Genomic DNA, 22,036 nt, shown 5'->3' with positions numbered 1-22,036 from the left:
CTCCAGTAGTCCAGATTTACTGAAGCAAAAAAAGATGACTATTAATTGTTGCTGGTGACACATATTACTTTGAGACATATATTACTCAACAACAAACAGCACAAGATTTAAAGACAGCACCCATAGTGGTAACTGTGTCATTCACTGAAGAGAATAAAGTTGAAGCCTGCAGAAGTAAGACTACCTCCAAATAGCTTAAACAGACGTTGCTTCCTCCACTTATTTATAATAGTTTAATCTAATCCAGCACATGAAGTTGGTTTAAACTACTCTGGGTCTGCAGTGCAACCCCACAGAGAGTTCCTCTAAAAGTAGTTTAAATCAGCATGTTTAACTTTGACTGATGTAACATGTTATAACTTTAGGATAATTTTAATATTCTTATTGTAATAACTACTCTTTGAAAAGAAATATTAAATTTCAGTGAAGTCCATCTTCTTCTGCTCATCCATTTGAGGGTCTTGGGGACTGCTGGAGCCTCTCCCAGCTGGTCTAGGGTACACCTCGGACAGGTCCCTGGTCTTTCAGAGGAATACATTCTCTTATGATCCAAAGACATAAAAATATATAATCGTTACTCCAAGGTCACCATTTGGATGAAATGGTGCCAGTAATTCTGAACACTAATGCACACTCCAAAAATAGTCAAAGTCAGACAAAAGGTCCTATAATTGTCTGAAAGAGAAAGAAAAACAACAAACTGTGCTACTGAGATCAGAGTTCACACTTCAAATAAGCATCGATCAAAAGATTAACTGTAGAGGAAATGCAGGTACAGCTTCCTAAAGCACATCACGGGGGTTATTTAAATAATATGAACAGGCGGTGTTTGGTGGGAACACGAAATGTGTTTCCCATCAGTGTCCACTGTTAAGTACAAAACAAAAGTCTGTAATATAATTAGTGAAACTGCAATTTAAACAGCAATCCTTTTGCCAAGTCTGCTTTAGTCCTGTCTTATTACATATGTGTGAATATAATCCAAGTCTGAGTGCTTATTCACGAGGGAGCAGCATTTTGCCTGAAGTAGTTTGTTTATGGCATTTATGACTCTGATGCCGTTCTTAAACTTTGCCTTTAGTTGACAGAGGAGCCCCGCTACAGATGGAGGGCTAAGCCTGCGTGATCTCTCCTCGCTGAAGGCAGAAAATTAGTCGCAGTTTGGCTGATTTCACCAGGTCGTGTAAGAGTGAGAATAATAAGAGAAGTAAAAGGCCTACGAGTGAGTGTGCAAATCTAAACTTTGGTATCTGCAAGAAGTGAAGATATGTCTGTGAAGGTTCTCAGTCATCCAGGTCATCGTAGTCAAAGGAGTTTGCAAAGAAAAGCGTCTGGACTTCTTTGAGTTGCTGACGTTTCACCTCTCATCCGAGAAGCTTCTTCAGTTCTAAGGTCAAATGGCCGAGAGTCCCAGAAGTGAAGATGCACAATTAGAGAAGGGCTGGAATCCCGTTCAGACACAGATGGCTTTGTTTTCCTCTTTCGGTATTACCCCAGAGTTGTGCCACGAATTGAAGAAAATCAGATCTCCAGTTTCTACAATATCCTCTCACATGACGAAAGAAGACGTGTGTATGCGTGTGATAAGGTTCAACAGATTTTCGCCTGAGACAAATTGATGTTCATATTCATATATTTTATATAATGTATATCAAACTAAAACTAATACAGCATCAAACTTAAAAAGGATTCAAAGGAGAAAAAAAACAAACTAAAAACTGAGCAATCTATTGGCTTTTGGAGCAGTGGATGTGGAAACCAGGAAGAACGGAGACTGACGGGGCCGGCGTGTCGCATCCCAACCCCACCTGGACAGCAGACGGAGGTGTGCAGCTCTAGAAGGGCGGTTTGGGGAAAAGGTTCAGTGGGTAAACACAAATGGAGATGAGACGGCCCGGGCGTCGCGGAGCTACGCCTCTTCTCGAAGTCTATTTAATTACATTTTTTAGCCTTTTCTATTTCAATTTCAAACACACAAAAAACATGTCTTAAAAAAAGCAGCCTCGGTGTCTTCAATGAGGAAACGGGAAACAAGTCCTTGTTTTTTTTATTTGTTTTTTTTGTGTGTGACAAAGATTTGTCTACTCAGTCTCTGAATGCTGTTATTTGTACGGTGTTTGTGTTGTGAGAGAAAACAATGACACAGCAGTTTGGGAACGTGAAGTCGAGAAGAGTGTGAGGGGAGTTTGGGGGGGGGGGGGGGATTGTAGAGGTGAATGTTTTGGCTGTGTGCTTGTGGTACTGTCTTTGCTCCTCTGTGCAACACGTGTACATCAGGCATTCATGTACGACGACCAGGCTGAGGGCAGAGAAGCTTACTTCAACTTGTGTGTCACTGGATCTGCATGCCAGTGTGTTTATGTGTGTCTGAGATGGTAGTTTGTGTATGTGTGTGTGTGTGTGTGTGTGTGTGTGTGGTGGAGGCCCAGACTGATGTGTGGGGGCCATGCTCGGTGACGAGTGTGCATCCAGCCAGTTCATCAGTCAGTCAGTCGGACCTCTCGGGGATCGGAGGGCCTGTTCTTATTCTTTAGCCTCCAAGAAGAGCGTCTCCTGTGGAAACAACTTGGCCTCTAACAGGGTTGACCCTGGATCCAGCTGGGTGATCTGAGAAGAGACAAGGTGGTGTTTGGGGGGGGGGGGGACAACATTAGACTGAGCAAAAGATTGACATTAAGCCTATGCCAGAAACTTATGACAATCCTAATCACAGCTTCCCCAAAATACAATCCTCAGATTGCTCGATTACTACAATCGGCAGCACAAAACAAAGATGTTAACTTGAAGCCACTTTTTGCTGCAGGAAGCTCTCTTTAATGTGGTTTAACTTGATTTGGAGTTTAACTAGGTGGCTGTTTTGCCCTCACTTGTTTGTTATTTTGCTCCACGGTTTCTGTTTATTGTGCAGAGAGCTTAACCTGAGTGAGGGGGTGTACTCTGGCCTTTAGTTTAAAGTTACCCCGGGCCCAGTACAGTACTGAAGACTGCAGCACAAACAAGGAGGGCATGATGAGCTCTAGCTTGAGTTGTAGCAGCCAAAAGCGGTGAACCCCCAAATGCTTTTATGAACACCTCTTCAAGTGTTAACAATATGGACGTTCAGGCCATGCATCTCCCAAATGACTCTTGCACTGTGACTGGCAAAGCCACAGGGGTGTCAGAGGAGTATAACACTGTGGACCGTGCAATTGTTTACTATTACTTCTTAAAGACAACATTTCTGAATCATTACTATTAAAGGTTTCTCTCCTAATGTACAATCAACTCAATGAGCCAAAATGCCAACAAAATTATCAAATCTGTCAACCCTGTTTTTAATTTTATCAAACTATTTAAAATACCTCCTCAGATTTATCTACACTGGTGTCACCATGGCCTCGGTCATTCACCGAGTCCCTGTGTGACTGTCTCACCATCTATTCCCAAGAGTCAGACTGGAAAACAGTGTGGTTTTAGTGCTCAATTCATTTAATGTGTGTGTGTTTGCAAGAGAGTGTGTACGTTGTGTATTATTCTAACATCGTGTTTTTAAAAAGTCCAAGCAGTAACCTGAGAATTGAGAGATTTGCTTCCCTAAGAGGACCATTAGGTTTGTTTTCTTAAAAAGGTTCCAATCCAGAACAAACTGATGAAGGTTACAGGACAGGAGTGTGTGTGAGACACAGACTGAGTGCAGTGGGAAGCCAGAGAAGAATTTTATGTGAGTAATTTCTTCTTTAACAGAAACATTTCTCATAATGCAAAAAACATGTATCTGTTCTGAAAACTCCACACGACGCAGTACCACCCACTGCGGAGCTGATCGAGTTAGCCGACATGAAGGAGGTCTGACCTCTGTTTTTAAAAACAGGACAATCCGACTCTCTCCCTCTGACACCCACCACCCCTGCGGGCCTCTTAGCTTATGTGAGCTAATCACTGGCGGGGTTGTGTTACATCGGGCCAATCTAACACCTGGGCTGAATGGGCGAGGCGGTGTGACACTGAGATGTGTCCGAGGCTTATCTGGTGACTGCTGCATCAGCCCCTCTGATTAGAGATCCTATTCTAAACTCACGGTGGGATAATTAGCCAGCTCCCTGTACCTGCTCTAGAAGGTCAGAGGGCAAGCCGAGCACAGTAAAGGTCGGCCTCACAACAAGCAAAGCAACAGATTTAAAACAGACTTTTGTAGGCAATGAAATGTGAACTCCGACCATTAATTGAACCACGGCATCACCTGTGCTCACCTTCTGAGCATATAATGAATGTATTATGAGTCTAATTAAATAAACACATTTTTATATTTTCAATCGGCACGTTCAAATCTTTGTTAGGCGCCAATTCTGCAAAACTAAAAAAGTATTCGAGGCAATTAAATTAGACAAGGTGGACAAATCCGCATCAGATACTACGTCTCCGATCTCCCATGGGTGTTTGGAAATGTCACACTAGATCTAGAAGGCCTTGGACTCCTGGCCTTTCATCTCCTTATCCTCATTTCAAGGTGTCATTTAGCATCTTGACTTCTCAGCGGGATCCTTCAGAGCCCGGTGCGGGCAGGGAGGGGCTGCCACATCAACTTTATGCCCCTCACCCCGTCGCAGCACAGAGCGAGACGATAGGAAGAGATTATGTGTTTGTTTCCACCCGTGCATTCTCAGCAAGCATATTCCATCCCGACGGTGGGGGAAAACGATCAAAAAGAAGCTGCTGGATTCCTTTTCCCACCTCGGGAGCAGCGCCTCACAAATGGCTGCCATGCTAATGAACCCGACAGGCTGTTATGACACCGCAGCATCAGGTAGGAGTAAATGAGGCTTCGGGGTGGAGCAGGTGCACGTGAAGACGTGCGTCTGTGGGTTACATGCGAGTGTGTGAGTGTGTGTGTCCCGAGCAAAATCGAGAAGAGAGTTTGTGCTCGCGGAGCGCCGGGGGAGAGGCAAGCGGGAGGAGAGCAGCATCTGACTCGGAAAAGGAAAAGTAGGGAAACAAGATGCCACACTGACACAGGAGACGGGCACCATCGGTGATTGTTTACATTGTTATCCAATTAACAGACCATAAGCATGGAGGCATCTGTCAACAAACAAAGCTGTTGTTTTTCCTCTGCTATGCCTAAGCCATATTCTCTTCTTCTGTGCCTACACAGCCATACATACATACATTCATACATACATACATACATACATTCATTCATACATACATACAGTACTTAAGACAGACACAATCTAGTTCCCTTTTTTGCAGTTTGTTTTTAACCTTGAGTCAATATAAATTTTAATCATCCACTTCAGATGAAATCATTCAGGGAAATAAAAGGGAAACTGTCTGCCTAATATAAAATATTATATTATTTTCATCTGACTAAATAGCAATTTAGGGAAAAAAATAACAAACAGAACTAATTAACAACTGGCAAAAAGATTTTCCAGTTGTTAATTAGAAATACTGAAATTAACACAATAAAAAACCTGAAATAAGCCGTTTTTGTGCAGAAGCGAAATCTAAAGAGGAAATATAATAACTGGGGATCCTCGCATTTAAAAACCCAGGATCCGAACAAAAAGACAGATGGTGTTTTTCTGCAATCTTTGCTATTTTATCTCTCATTTCTTATGAAAAATTATATGACGTAAAATGATCGGCTAACATAAACCCCCCCACCCTCCCTTTTTTGTCCTTATCGAAAAGCAAATCTCAACACAGTTAAAAAAATAATTAGCACTTAATGTGAAGTTTTAAATAAATAGAACAATTGTAAGTCACTTAATTTAAATGAATAAAACAACACTGATAACAGAGGAGGCGACACTAAGCAACGCTCAGCCATGAAAGAAAAGAAAGGGAAAATAAACACAGGCCCTCAAGATGTCCGTTTCCAACATAATCAAACGTGCAGCTGAAATAACGCATTTTTAATGAAGCCATTACAGGCCCTGCTATGTTAATTAAAACCAAATAACTTGTCTGTTTTAAACTAGTGTTGTCAAGTGTTTATTTGGCCAATTACAAAAGCAGTGGGAGATCATTATCTGCTGCCAGGAGCGTTGACAGCACGTAGTGCTGGGGCGTGAACAGAAAAGAACAGACCAGAATACGGCACTTCAAAGGACAAATGCACCGCACAGACTGCGAGGGAGGGGGGGACTGAAGGGGAAGGAAAACGCTGAAAAAAGGGCTATGGGGAAGAAGAAAGTGAGGAAAATTAAAGATATAGAGACGAGCGACAAATCAAAGCAAGAACCAACAGAAAGATTTTGTGTAAGGTGTTGGTTCGCCACCACAAAACCTTCAATTTGCCTTTTCGTTGATTTCCAACGTCTCTGGAAGTCATAACAGGATAACGACGTGTAACATGTCAGTGCAAAATTATGTGCAGGTGTGAGATCCGCTGACTGAAGAGATGACTGCAGTCAACAATGTTTCACTCAGAGCGACTTTGTATGAATTTGAGGTGTCGCTTTCCTGTGACGGGACAAACTATCCGAGCATAGCCGAGTCCCTCGGTGTAGGATTAAGGACTTTAGTTTTTTTCCTTTAATTTTCCGCTCGTCTGTTTTTTTAAAGGTATATTTTAAGTTATCTAAAGGATTTTTGAAGAAAGGGGGATTTGGGTAAAAACGCAGGGTGGCAGGAGACCAAAAAGTAAAAATACAAAAGATGGAGCAGAAGAGAGGGAGGTGTACAGACAGCAGGCGAAGGAAAGAGGAGGGAACAGAGAGGCAGAGGGAGGGAAAGCTGGAAGGAAGAGTAGGAGGAGAAGGTTAAGGTAAAGAGGGGGCTGAGATCCCTGGGGTAAAGCTCAGCTTTAATACTACTCCCAGCAGAAATGTGTTTTTCTTTTCCACAATAAAATATTTCAAGGTTTCTAGCTTGTTGTATCATTTTTATATTTAAAAATCAATCTCTGAAAGCTAAACCATCATCTCTGAAAAGTCTCACTGAAAGTGCACGATGTGCATCTTATATTTCTAGAACTTTCCAAACATTTTAGGACCTTAAACTAAACTGTCGATGCTTTTAAAATAATGCCAAAACACATAATTTGGTATGATCGCTTTTTTTTTTTAAAGTACACTTTCCCAGCGCGTCTTAGGGAACTTGCCACATTCCTCCAGCAGCTTTTGGCTGCCTCACTTTCTTCTGTCTCTTCATTTAATCCCAGACTGAGTTGATGAATTTGAGATCAGGACTCTGTGGGGGCCGTTACATCTGTTGCAGCACAGCAAAATGTATCTGAAATCAATCAGACGCCTCTTTCAGTCAAGAGGAACTTATAGAGATTGGACGGATACTCGTCTCCACACTTTATATTTGTACTCAAGGATGAAGCCCCACACAGCACCATGAACCCATGTTGCGTGTTATAAAAATGTGTTTTATAAAAAAAACACTTCAAAAATAAACTGCTGCTCAACTTCCTGTGAGTCTTCCTACGACTTGTTCAGATAGGAGGACAAGAAAAACAAAACATACCAGTACAACAGATGTAAAACCTATTACAGCGCAGAGCAAAGCTTCTTCTGTGCCATTGTTTATTTTTACTGCATCTCAGGTTTTGTCTAAGAATCATTCAGGCAAATTCGCCGATGGAGCTGGAAGAAGGATTAGCAAAGGTGAAAGAGAGTACAGTATCACAATGGGAAAAGTAATACGCCGCTTTGACAGCGTTTTGGTATCCACGAGCAGCCGGCCAAGAAGAGCCTATTGCAAATTATTATAACGGCAGTCTAAACATATTAGCCGCACGCTGAAGGAAGACCTCGGGCCTTTCAGCAGAGGTTTGTGCTCAACAAGTATCAAAGAAAACAGAGGAAATTCTTGAATGAAAAGCTGAAAACTGAAACACTAAAAGCCCCCCTCCTCTTCCTCAAACTCGCTGACAGTCATAGAAACAGAGAAAGGGTTAGTTCCCTGAGCACGGCTAAGCCTAGTACAAATGATGCCAGTGTAAGGCCTGCTGTAGTGCTGAAGAGATAAGCCACTGATACCAAATGTTGAGGATGAGACTGAGTCCAAAAAGTGGAGACTAATAGACATTTATTGGCTAAGCTACAGGAAGGTGGCAAAAGCATGATTCAGACATATCCGAACGTCCGTGTGATTTAGGATGAAGTTTGCAAAACCCGTGTTAGCGCATTTACTAACTCACACTCTTGCTCCTGGTTATTAACGTTGTACGCATTTCCCGCTCCCCGCCCGAAAACCCCCCAAAACTAAACACGACATCCAGCTTTGCTTAATTTTCTAAAGATGGACTGAGCAGATCTACTCATTTGTGCTGCAGCTTAATGAGAGGACGTGACATGAAGAAGACTGACGATGAGGGTAATAGCAAAAGAAAGAGTGACACTGCATAAAGCTGCTGAAAACTAAAAAAAAAAGGGAGGAGAAAAAAAAGGTTTCAACAGTTGTGCAGTATTACAAATGCAATAGTGGTCTATCCTCTATCCTCTGATCCTGGCAAAGCAACAGTGAGAGCGTCTGGACGGGATGGAGGCTTTCTATGCTCTCTCTCATTTAATTACAACACAGAGCTGCAGGATTAGACAGGGGCCTGTGTTCACAGCCTCATACTGGCACTACCACTGAGCCACTTCCCTCCTCTCTTCCTCCAAATCTCTCGCCTTTCTGTTTTCTGGAATAATCTCCCATCTTCTTCTTTTTAATATCTTCTCCACTTGTCTTCTCTATCCTTTTCTCTTTCAGACTGTTTCTCTGATTAAATCTTTTCTTTGTTCAAGCTTTTGTCTTCTCTGTTCTCTTTTCCGACTAGTTCTGCAGTCACCATCCTCTTCTCGCTTCTCTCCCCCTCTAATCCTGCCATCCTGTTTTTGCCGGAATTTCATCTGCGATGCAGACACATCTTTATCTCTGTCTCAAACACATGTTTACTCTTGATTATAAAGAGACAACTGTGAATCCTTTAAGTGACAAAGTTGTGAGCGGGGCATGTGTTTGCTTGAAAATATTTGTGCATGTGTTGAAGTGTGCGATCGTGATGAAATGGAGAGTGTGAGCTGCGCGATAATGTGTGTGTTGCTTTGAGGTGTTTGTGCCCTGGCGGTCTCTACAGACTACGATGGCACACTGCCTGGGCAAGCCTACACACACACACACACACACACACACACACACACACACACCTCTATACAATCACCACCCCTCCACATGCACTCCACTCTTGATTAATGGAAATCCCATTTTTGTTTCCAGCAGCAGGGCTAATTAAACTGGTAGTTAAAACAGTGCTCATTAGCTCGCTACCACACAGCGTAGCGACTGAGCCCTCAAATGGCTGGCTGTAGATAGCTGAGTGATGCAGGGTGTCAGCAGAAGAGCCACAGAGAATACTACTCTTAGTGCTGACAACTGTATCCTAACACAGTCAGAGTGTACTGTATTCACAGTGGACTGATACTAATTAATATTCACTGAATAATACGTGTGCGCAGGTGGACGGATAAACAGTCGGCTTAACTTTCCCCGTCACAGGTGCGAGTAAACAAAGGCGCCGATGCAGGGCTACTGCTGCAGCATACAAACAGTAAAACAAATACGAAGCAATAATGGAGGAAAAAAAAGAAAGAACAAGAAAACAAAATCGCCAAACAGTGACAAGAGATTATCTGAACTATTGTCCCTGCTGCACTTCATACACAGCTGCTGCCTGAGGTTAGGCTGAGGCCTAAATGGAAAAGCCAATTAGGGCTGTGGGTGTCACAAGCGGAGATGCTGATTTGATTCATCTGAAGGATACAAAGTCATTCTTAAAAAAGATAAAGATAAAAATGTGCATCCACAAAGAACAGTTGAATGAAAGACAACTGGATGATTTCAGCTTATTGTATAATATTATACTGCAGTATATTTCTCTACATTTCTCTCGCTTGGTACTTTAAGACATCAGACATAACACTTTGTTGGGTCCACTTGAACAAAATGCAAATGTGAAATGTTAAAGTGACATCAGGGGTTAAATTTGACATGCAAAATATGGCCAAGGCATTAGAATCATAGGCACGGTTTTAAAGATAAAAGACATTTAATGGATGTTTGACCTTATTTGACCTTGAAGAAGAGGTCAGAGCTCTATATTTAGGATCCCGATATATCGTTCCCTATTTGCCTGTATGTTGTTGATATAAATACTCGCAATTAAAAAACAAAAAAACCATAAGAATTCATTCAAAACTTTTGTAGCTAATTACCTGAGGAATACTGTGAAATGGCTAAATCCACAGAGGAACTGTGGCATGTTCTTTAAGATCAAGCAAACTCTTGAAAGAAAAAGCTTTTTTTTTCTATTCTGCATCCTCACTTTGCAGTAAAACAGGAGCAGAGAAGCGATTTCGGCTCTGACGTGTCTGTAAGAGAGGAGGCAAACCACTCACGTTTCTTCGAGGGAAGGTCGTGAGGAGCTTGAATTCTTCAAAGGGGTATCCCTTGGAGGCCACAAAGTCAAAGAGAACCTGAAGCTTACAGCTGCCCAGGAAACGCCTTTCCAAAAACTCGCCACTTGGTGTGCGGATTCTCAGCTTGCTGATTTGCTCGCCTGACTCTTCATCGGGCTCTGGAGGCAGGGCCTGCTCCAATGACAAGCGGATTGCCTGAAACAAGAAAAGCCAGCGTTTTTGTTTTTTTCAGTTAAACGCATTAATGAATTTGAAAACACAGATTTGCATACAGGTGTTGGTGAGATGCAGCAGTCAGCCCTGCTGCTGCAAGCGTTTATTTGCCTTCCTTTCATTTAAACAGCAAAGTCAGCGTGATTATTCCAGTGACTTCAGTAAAAATCCGCATCTCGTTTTGTCTGTGTTCACAGTGAACTTAAACCAGAGTATCAACAGTAACGTTGGCAGCGATAAAGATGACGACACGCTTTCCAAGCATATATGAAAGGCAAGCCAAGAAGTTGCTCTCAGAGTCTTACTGAAGCACTATTATTTCACATTAATTAAACAATCTTCTTGCCCTAAGAATGTTATTAAATTAGTTGCCCTGTGTCTCACCCTGTTCCCTAAAGCCCGTTGTAGCTCAGAAGGTTGCCAAGTAGCATATCAGTATGCTAAGAGCAGCCAAGTACTTCATTCTTTCATGCTGCCTTGCTGTTTGCACTGTCATCCTTTAGAAAAAAAACTGTCAAATACCCCTGCAGATAGTGGAAAACCCTCACTAGAAAGAGGAAGATCTTCTTCATGAGAAGCAATCACTTATTTTACAGACGCTAACGGTGTCTGCGCTAAAAGGATGTGGAGGGCTCATGTGGAGTGACGACAACCATTGACCGTCATCTTCCACAGAAAAGCAAATCAAGCCTCCTGAGCTCCAAAAACCATGTTTCAGCTGCTCCCTGGAGCCTTCGTCTCCTTTCTGCTCTTACCCCTCACCCCTCACCTCCTCCTCCCCTGGCTTGTTGTTCCTGTTTGGCCAGCCGGGGAGCATATGCTGTGACAACACGCCCCGGCTTTATTTACACACCATAATGCAATTATATTTCATAAGAGTGTACAACAGTAGCTCATTAGCAGCTTCTGGTGTTGGGTGGGCAGGGTGGAGCGCGTGCTGCTCCGCCATCAGCTCCCTCAGGTACAAGAGCTGAACTGACTGAGTTAAAGGGGCCCCTGGAGACAAAGCTAACACATACGCACACACAAATAACAGACAGGAGAGCGTGAGGTGATGGACATACAAATGCAGACAGCTAGTCAACCACAGACACAAGCACAAACGCCCACGCGAGTTAGAGGTAGCGTCCCCAAAGCAACCACGAGGCACACGTCTGGTCGAGCTTCGGGCCCAGGAAGCGCCGCACAAATAATCGGGAGCATCTCTCCGTCCATTTACCTGCCTCTCCAGCTCCGCTCGGCTAACCACAGAAAGCAAACAGACGATGAGCAGGAGAAATAGGTGCACCTGACAGCCGCACAACTGTATGCTAAGACCCCCTGACGGAGGTAAATAATAATGCCAGTCCACACAGGCGCATGAAACACACATGCCCTCCACCCCCTCCCGCCCCAACCCCCAGTTCACTGGCTCCCATATTCATCTCCCGTTTCTTCGCACAAAGGCATAAAATCACAGAGAAAGCATTCCCACTAGCATTGTTCCCTCTCCGGTGGTGACTGGTGTTTTTGTTGTGCCTGCAGTTTCTACTGTAAACTCAACTGAAAACTGTAAACAAGCACTAACAAACAAACAAACAAACAAAAAATTATTCCAATTAAAACGGCTCATGTGGTAGGCGACGCCGCGCCTTCCTCGAGGAGACGGATAACTAAGTTGGCACCAGCACAGCGAGGAGTGATGAAAGAACCAGTTTCCGCCATAGACTGTTTAAATAAAGAGCAGCATGTGTGATGTAAATGCTAAAATCCAAATTACTCATTTCAAACGCGCTCGCGTCCAAACTTCTCTTTTAATTCAACTGAATTATGAGCTGCTGTTGTGGAATAATAGCAAACTTGTTCGGTACGAATTAACTAGTAACTAACTGACACTTTTTTGGCTACCTAGGTTTGCTGTATAATTAGTTTCCACATGTTTGTCTCCAGTTAGGAGAAGAATTCACAACTAGTAATAGTGATTAAATAAAAGGAAAGCGAATTCCCAGTTTTGTTTGTTTGTTAATTAAGTTTTTTTAGTGTATTTGAACCGACATCCATCAGAGCTACTGGTACACAAAACAGGATCACGTTATGATAAAGTTATCCTTTAACAGTTTGGGAAACTTAAGTTGCCATTGTCTCGGTACACCAGCTGCTGCTGCTTCTCATATTTATGGATATCTAGACAGTAGCACAACACAGCGCGTCAGCACAGGAGACGCCATGGAAACCTTTGAGCTCGAGCAGAGAAAATTAATATAAGTAGGAAACACAACGCCATCCCGGCTATTGTTGTCGAAAATACACAAGCATGTATGCACTGTTTGATTCGTGGACTACAGTGATATAATTAAGAAGGCCAGGTTCAGGGCTCTTTTGTTGTCGTCTGTTTAACTTAAGTGACAAATCATTTGAGCAAGACGGGTCACCCAATACCTCTCGCTGCCCTCGGGCTCTAACCTGCAGAGCAAACAGCAATCAGCGAGGACTACACTGTATTACAATAGACTTTCACGACGCTGGTGCCATCCTCACCGACAATTATTGTTTTCCTGTGTGCGTGACATTGTGTCCGCCGTGCGTGTGTGCGCGCTTGCCCCGTCTTCGCAGACAATAATTGTTTTCCAGAGAATATGTGTGTTTACTTAGGTGTATGTTTGTGCATAGGTCTGTGTACATGAATTGCCTCTTTTATTCAGTCGGGTTTGAATATGAGGCTGTGTGCTATATCAGCATAAAAAAAGCTAACCAGGACAATAACTGTGTACACTGAAGGTGACATTAATGGGGATCGGCCTTGCTGTAATTAGGATATTTAATTTCTCTGAAATGGCTGTATGCTTGTATACTGACACAACACAGGCTTCACTGACTGGCAGATTCCACCAAAACCACAATTTAATTGAGTTATTACTGAGTAAGCAGAAAAGGGACATAAACAACAGCACAATGGTACAACCCTTCTAAATCATACTACTAGCTAATAGCTAATAGTAGATTTTCATTTGATTATTTTGAAATGTGCTCGAGTCCAAAATTCTCTTTTAATTCAACCGAATTATGAGCTGCTGTTGTGGAAAAATAGCAAACTTGTTCGGTATGAATTAACTAGTAACTAATTGACACTTTTGGCTACCTAGGTTTGCTGTATAATTAGTATAATTATGGCTGTTGTACTCACCTCCTTCTCCTCCTCCTGCTCCTTTCTCATCTGTTCCAAGCGAAACTGTTCGGCCTCTTCTCTCTCTTGGGCTTCTCTCTGAAAAAAGAAAAAAAAAATCATTGGATTCATTTCTCACACTCTGTTACTTTGCTTTGATAAACTAACTGACTGATCAACAAAAACTTTGTTCTAGACACACAAGTTGTAGTCTGCACAAGCACAGCATAATTTAAAGTTAAAATGAGCTGCTCTGTACACACACTGGCTTATTATGATCAAACTGAACAACAGTAAGGCCTTTCTTATTATTTACGACACCTCAACTAAACCTAGTAACACAGTAGGAGTAGATCGTACTCTAAACCTGATGTTTGAGGTTCACTTTGATTTTAATACTATGCTTCAAAAACAACACTTAAGAACTGACAGTGATACACAAAGATAATTGGTGGACTTGTGGTCAGAAGTTTACGTACACTCATCAGGGGCATGAATGGATTTGAATTATCCTTTTTCCAAGCTGGAATGACTGTATGCCATACATCTTTAATGCCTTTCAAAAGCAAGAACTGGGTGCATGTTTGAACATACTGTGGATTATCTCTAATCCACACAGGGTCAAATATATACATACATCCCCACTGATATTTAGTTAAATGTCTCTTAGCAAGTTGAAACTCGACCAGATGCTTTTAATAGCCATCAACAAGATTCTGGCATAATTCTGTCTTCTTGGCAGAACTATAGAGTTCATTTAAATTAGCTGGTTTGTTGGCACAGACCCGGCTTTTAAGCATAGTTCACAAATTTTGAATAGGGCTGAGGTCGGGGCTTTGAGTAGATCCTACCAGAAGCTTAATCGGCCATTTCTAAACAACTGCAGATTCCAGATCACTAGATGAGTTTAAACACCTGTATATAAATACAAGTTTTTACTTTGTCATGGTCTGGAAGCATCACTAGGATCACTGTCCACAGTTTGCAGCTGCACATATGGACAACCCAGCTGTATTATGACGCAAACCTTTATGGTCAGACAAGAAAAAGATTGAGCTATTTTGCCACAATAGCAAGAGGTATGTTTGGAAGAGTAAAGCTGAGGCTTAAACCTAAGAACTGTATCAACTATCAAGCATGGTGATGGTAGCATCCTGCTCTGGGGCTGTTTTGCTACCAGTGGTACTGCTACACTGTAAAAAGTGGATGGAACAATGAAGGAAGAGTACTACCTCCAAATTCTTCAACTTCACCTCAAATCAACAGCTGGATGGTTCAAACTGGGAAGCAATTGGGTGTTCCAGTAGGACAATGATCCCTGGTTTTGAAACGGATAAAACAGGCTAACATTAAGCTGCTAGGATGGCTTTCGCAAAGCCCCGATCTCAACCCTATTTAAAATTGGTGGACTAAAAGCTGGGGCTTGGCTGTACCAAGAAAACCAACCAACTTAAATGAACTTCATCAATTCTGCTAAGAAGGGTGGTCAAATATCCATCCATAATTGTGCCAAAAGTTTGTTTATAGTGTCTGGTCAAGGTGTAAGTTGCTAGTGGACATGGTATATATATTTGAGCCTATATATACACACACATTTTACCCCATGTGGATTAGAGAAAATACAAATTAAATTCAAAGTTGTGCACCCAATGCTTGTTTGTGAAATTCACTAAAGATGTTTGCTGTGCCATCATTCCACCCTGGAAGAGGAACAACTCGTAGGAATCATTAAAAGCACAAACCTACATGACATTCACGCCCATGATAAGTGTGTGTCAACCTCTGATCACAACTGCATTATTTTGATACCTTCTTACGATCAGCCTCTAAAGACAAGCGATAGGCCTCGTCCTGTTCTCTCTTCACCATCTCCCTCGCCTCGCGCTCGTCCTGAGTGGAGAGAGGGGAAGAAAGAAAGTCGGTCCCATTAACTAACAGCACAATAAAGGATACATGAGGACAAAACATCTGAGCAGAAGTGCCGGCTGTGGAAGCTAGCAGCAGAAAACAGCATGTCAAGTGCGGCTACATACAAACACCAGGTATGAAAGAGTAGCAACAGAAGGGAATTCATTCTGACTGGGCTGTCATTTACCAGACCCCGAGCCCCTTTTATGTTTCCTCATCTCAGTTTCACCCTCCCTTTTTCTTTTATTCACGCTGCCTCTCTTCCTGTTTGTACAGAGGGAAAGGGACAGGCGGCCTTTCTCTTTCTACCTGCTGTGGCTACAAAGTGTTTTATAAAGACTGGGACTAAATACAAGTGTCCATTGTGTTAACAGCGCACAGCCATTAGTTTTCTATTTTCTGAAGGCCCACGCTGTGTGTCAGCCCGGATATGGCAAAGTAAGCTTATTGTGATGATCAGAGGGCTACTGTGAAACCAGGCAGCGGCTAAGCAAAATGACAGTGTGTATTGTTGCGCTGAATTGGAAAATGCAAATATACATTTGTGCTTTTGGGCCACATAATAGATGAACTTTGAAAGGAAACTGTAAAAGAATGGCACAGAGGGACAAAAGCATCAAAAGTGGCTACTTTCAATAGATTGCCCCCGAGTCACGCAAACAAGTCGCACAGTAGTTCATGTTTGATATTCATTTTACATTCATTTGACCTGCTGTTGAATGTTTTCAAATGCTTTGAATAACCTAAAGTGAGGAGGCAAGAAGGGAAATGTTTATCTGACATGCTCAAACACCATGTGATTTTCAGGGCCTTAACTTTGGAGGAAAAAAGAAACAGATTTTCCACAACTATATCTTGGCTACTGTTCAAGTTGGCAAGACGTGTGCCGTCTTTTAGTCGCGATGATACACTTGGTGTTCAGAAAAGCAAGCTGTCACATATTTAATGTTTGCTCACAAATAACAACTAGTGAAAGACGCTTTATATGGCGGTTTTTGGGTTGGGTTTTTTTGCAATTTAATTTTGGAACCAAGTGGCTGTGCTCTACTTGACAGAGGGCACATTTTATATCAAATTATTTCCTTTTGGACCACAATATCAGCTTTTATGCACACTGTCACTTAACAGACAGAGGGCCCTGGTTTAAATCAGATCCTTTCTGTGGACACATCTAGTACCCTTAACCATGAAACTCGACTCAAATTTATACTCTTTTTATATACAACTCTTCAACCAAATCAGCACAAACTGCACAATGGTTAGTTTTTGGCTAGTTTTCATATGAAATGCATGCTAAATGACCTGAAAACGACCTTTAAAAAACAACAACCCTGAAATGCTGACAGATGTAGACCACAAAATTGCATCGAGTAGTCATTTGACTACTAACTACTAAGCTAAAACACAGAAAACCATACAAATGACTGGCAAGTCAGTACGGATGGTAGAAATCACAATGCGGCCTTCCAGCTGCTCCGATTCCAGACAGACACAAAAGTCGCTGTCAAAGAGGAATGTCTGGGTGTCTGTGTTCATGTCTGAGTTTGTCTTTGGAAAGGAGAAAAATGGAAGAAGAAGGACGAGACACAGGGAAAGATTCATATACACCAGCACCCAAAAGCAGGTACCGTGAAAATGAGGTTTGTCAGTGAAAATCTTGAGGTTGATGGTACTAATAATGAATAATTAGTCATATATTACGCTTCGTTTTTATAATGTTTAATTTTGGTAATAGTACTATTCTTTTGGCATCCACACACACACACACACACACACACACACACACACACACACACACACACACACACACACACACACACACACACACACACACACACACACACACACACACACACACACACACACACACAGCACCGGCACTAATCCTGTAAAACAAAAAAACCCCTAGGATCCAACACTTTATGTACAAACTGAATATTTCTTGTTTTAAATCCTATCATCAATGATTATTTGACGAGCGACTAAGAGTGACAAATCCTCAATGAAGCCAGAGCATTACAGACATTATAACAACACAGAGAGAGTAGCTGTCACTCAGCAGGGCGCAGCTCACCTGAGCAAGTCTGACCCTCAGGGTGTGTGTGAAACTCAACTCATTCCTCAGCCACGATTCCCATAACTGAGATGCTATGACTCCCACAATAGCACTGCTCATTGCTAAAGAGGCTGTTTGGTTGACTTAACCTAATGGCTGATCCTAACACAGCTTGACATCTCTCATCTATAGATACAGTAGTCAAAAAAGAGGCACAGTGTAGTCAGGGCTGACAAAAATCCGTGGAAATAAAACATGCAGAAAAGTGGAAAGGGCAGCTACGAAAGATTTCACACAACCAAAACCAAAACCTCTGCGAGATATTAAGAGACTAAACACCAGTGCTGATTAAAATAAAAACAGAAAACCTGCACTGCTACGATTATTCCAAAATACAAATGACTCTAAAGCTTCCCGGAGAAAAACAAGTAAAGTGTTATTGTTTTTTATTAATCTGAACGAGTCAGCTTCAAGTCACACAGGTCAGTTTTCAATTAAAGACTTAGCCATAGTAATATTCACATATCATTTACAACAGTTACCATGGCACTCTCATGGTTTGGGAATGTCTAAACTAAGCTATGACGACCATTAAGTTAAAGGTAATTACAGTGTTTTTCATGTCAAAAGGATTTGAGTGAACATATGAGATGATAGTTAATAAATTAGTTAAGTTTGTTGTAAGTGACTGATGCATTCTCTCATATTGTTAAGATTCGTGAGAAGGACACAAAATGCTAGCTCCACCTTTTCATTTCTATGGAAGGAATGTTTTAATCATGTTTTAATTACATTTTCTGTTTGGGTAAAAGGAGGTCAACAGATATGTTAGCAGTAGCCAGACTCTAGTTGATAACTAAAGGGGTGAAATGGCTGAATGGTTCTTGAGTCATTATAACAAAAGCCATATTTTAACAATGCCTTCTGATGTGCTCTGACATGTTGCAATTATTCGCACAATGTAAAAAGTTGGTTCAGTTACTGGAGCCACTGAGATTAGCCAACTAAAATAAGATTAATGGTAGAAGTTCAATTCAATTTTATTTATACAGCGCCAAATCACAACAACAGTCGCCTCAAGGCGCTGTATATTGTGAGGTAGACCCTACAATAATACATACAGTGAAAAATTCAACAATCATATGAGCCTCTATGAGCAAGCACTTTGGCGGCAGTGGGAAGGAAAAACTCCCTTTTAACAGGAAGAAACCTCTGGCAGTCTTCAACTTATCCCAACCAGAAAAGCATGGCTTTATCTTGAAACAATGTCTTTAATGTCAAAAGTGTGACTCTCACAAAAAACTGTATATTTGAGAATGGGGTTGGTATACTTGGAAGTGCCCCCCAGGCCATAGTACCTCCTTTAAATAGAAATATGAAGTCATCTATATACAGTGGAAACTATAGATAGTAGCAAACTGGTTAGTTTAGTCAACAGCAGTTTTGCACAACTTTCCTAGCTACTGTTAAACAGCATTACAAGGAAACACAAACATGTTTCCATTTGAAAGAGCAAATGGTCCATAATGAACCAAGTAGTTATTGAAAGAACAAAGAAATAAAGTATTTTCTCCATCTTTAAGGATCAGAGGCTGACGATTTTGTTTCCTGCGAACAGACTGTCTGATTCCGCTCAAGCTTTACCTCGTCTTTAATGTCCTCTTGCTGTTGTGCTGTGAAGATCTCCATTGCTCCCATTAACCTCATCATCAGCTCATCCACTGTTGTATTGCCTGAATTAGAAAAGAAAATCAGAGGGCAATAAAAGTGTTTCTGTTTTCATGATAATTACAGAAAACACAGTTAATTGTAGGATGAATAAAATGAGAATTACCTTGAATAACATTTAGAACTTCATTGGATGTGCGTTTGCCCATGACTATGAGGAGCAGGGGGAACTGGTCTGTCTTGTATGTCCGTATGGTCTGTGTCACCACACTGCCAAAGTGCCTCGTACACATAGTGAGTAGTCTGGAAGACAAAGAAATTTATCTAATTCACTTTTTCCCCCAATTTATTTACTTTACCTGCTTGTTCCTCTTGGTAATAAGCATATATTTAAGCCTGCAATAAAACAATTTTAAAGAGCTATAAAGTATTCACACACATATTTTCACTGGGAGGTGTGTGCTTTTCAGATTGCAGCACAAAAGAGAAATACACACAACTTGTGGCATTAAAGACTTTAAAACCAATTCTGCATTTTCTTATTCCATCAGGGCGACATGCTATCTCAATTGGAACCACAGATGAATTAGTATTCCTCACCAGACACCCAGAATTGATAGGGCAAGAGAGGATTTCTTATTCCATTACAAAGACAGAACTTTTTAAATTAACATTTCAGAGAGGGAAAAGGGTAGCAGGCAGTCGGAGCCCCGCCAAGCTCCCTGTAAATGTCATAATATTAATGAATTGCTATAGACTGAATGCAAATATAGATTAGCTTTTTCTCCTGCCTTTTAATAAGATCTACTTTAATAACTGCCTGGTAAAATAGAGAGGTAATGGAATGGATGGTGGGACAGCGGGTCAGAGGAAGAAGATAGATAGAGCGGATGCTGTCTGAGAGGGGGTGTAACTCATTAAAAGATGAAGCCAAAGCTGAGGGAGCTACTTGCAGACTTTCCAAACGGTGAAATCGAGTACTTCCAGTCAATAGGACAATAGCAGTAGTAGTAATAATCATGCCAAAACCAGCTAAAAGTGTGGACGTTTGACTGAAAGATGAATGAAATGAGCTTTGGAATACAATGCAGACAAAAACTTTTTCCAAATGTTGAACTTTGTGTGACCCACACCTTGCAATGAAAAACGTGGGTACCCTAAATCTTAGATCATTTTGTTCTGACATTTGTCCCTGTTCAGACCTCAACCCAGCCACAATATAACAAAAGGTCACAGGGAAACTCTAACCTGTAATGAAAGGCCAGGGAACAATGGACACTAACTTGAAGGGTAACCCAATCTTAAACCTCTAATCAAGCGCAGGCTAACCTGCTTTGGTTTCTAACTCTAAACTAAGGAAGTCAGTTCAGCACAATGATGATCATAATCACAACAACATAAAAACAGCACAATCTCAAAACACAACTTACATGTACTTTGTAACCACTATCGTTCAGGGTAAGACCAACACTGAAACTAGGAAACAGGAAAAACTATGAAGCACTTATGGAATTACGTAAAGAAGAATAAGTATGGCCACAGCACTTAATGTCAGGAGGAAGTCACTCCAGGAAATAAGCTGCACAGTTCGGCCTGTCTCATCTAGCCCTAATATAACATGGTAACCTGCGGCCTTTAAAAACCTTTAGGGGTAACTAAATGCAGAAGAAACACCTGCATGGACTTTGCAACTACCATTAAATGCTTCGGTGGCTAATGTGACTGACAGCTTCTAATTTGTTGCCCATCCCAGCTTATTTTCTCACTGCGGATCCCGACAGCTATAACAGTAAATGTTTTCCTGGACTGTCAGCTTGCACTTCTTCAAATCAAACTGATGCGAGTAGACCAGTTAGACCTGGCGTCTGCTCCACTGAGCAGCTGATGAGTCAGGGTAGTACAGTAGCACTGCAGGGAATATTTTTGCCAGCCACCTGTATGTGTGCAGTATGGGAACCGGATGCTCCGGTAGCTCACTGTGTCATACACACTTTGTTTCAGAGTGAACATGGACATGTTTTGATTTGAAAGTGACATTTTATTCTCCCACCAAACGAGTTATGTTTTCAGGGAAGACTATGTCAAGAGAAGAAGTCGAGTGTACAGAACAGGTTCGCACAACGGTCTGTTCCCGCCTTCAGCAGTTAAGACACAAGTTTACACTTAAAGGCTATTAATAAGATCGCCTGTATTGCTATAGACCTAACGGGTAATCGTATTAGACTGCCAGGTCTGTATAATGTTTAAAACGCTAAATCTAGCGTCAACATAAGGTCACCTTAGTGCATATTCTTACACTGTAATGTATTATGAGAATGCGCACACAACACAAATAATCGACTTTCAATGTGTTTATTTACTTACATGTGCAATGACAGTATACTGCCTGGGCGATTTCCCACGATTACACTGGCATCCAATCACCAGCACTGCATTTATGCATAATTAATCATTTAACTGGTAGGCCTGTGAGAATAGATTAAGCTAAGCAACAGGCACATTCCAATATCAGCAGGTTTATCACTCGCTCACAGACACACACAAATGCACGCACACATAATCAGGATACCTTTCCAACAGGTTGTGTGACTGATGCCAATCACCAGTCACTTTAGATCAGCTAAAGAGCGTGAGAATGCCGAGCAGCAGTTG

General features: G+C 41.7%; 1 protein-coding gene across 3 annotated transcripts in view; it reads right to left on the bottom strand.

Moving 5' to 3' along the window:
• Window positions 1–1,618: 1,618 nt before the first annotated feature.
• faf1 (Fas (TNFRSF6) associated factor 1) overlaps window positions 1,619–22,036 on the bottom strand; it is a 61,294-nt gene continuing 40,876 nt past the window's right edge. For all 3 annotated transcript variants that reach the window (XM_039607224.1, XM_039607223.1, XM_039607225.1), the window contains 6 exons: window positions 19,551–19,687; window positions 19,361–19,449; window positions 15,562–15,642; window positions 13,774–13,851; window positions 10,377–10,592; window positions 1,619–2,607 (listed from right to left, as the gene is read on the bottom strand). In XM_039607224.1, coding sequence (XP_039463158.1) covers window positions 2,524–2,607; window positions 10,377–10,592; window positions 13,774–13,851; window positions 15,562–15,642; window positions 19,361–19,449; window positions 19,551–19,687 — 685 coding nt within the window. In that variant the 3' untranslated portion in view covers window positions 1,619–2,523. The remainder of the gene's footprint in view (window positions 2,608–10,376; window positions 10,593–13,773; window positions 13,852–15,561; window positions 15,643–19,360; window positions 19,450–19,550; window positions 19,688–22,036) is intronic.

Source organism: Oreochromis aureus, linkage group 23, assembly GCF_013358895.1.
Source record: "Oreochromis aureus strain Israel breed Guangdong linkage group 23, ZZ_aureus, whole genome shotgun sequence".
NCBI classification, from domain to species: Eukaryota; Metazoa; Chordata; class Actinopteri; order Cichliformes; family Cichlidae; genus Oreochromis; species Oreochromis aureus.
Note: the sequence above shows the minus strand (reverse complement) of the source record. Positions and strands in the feature narration are given on the sequence as shown.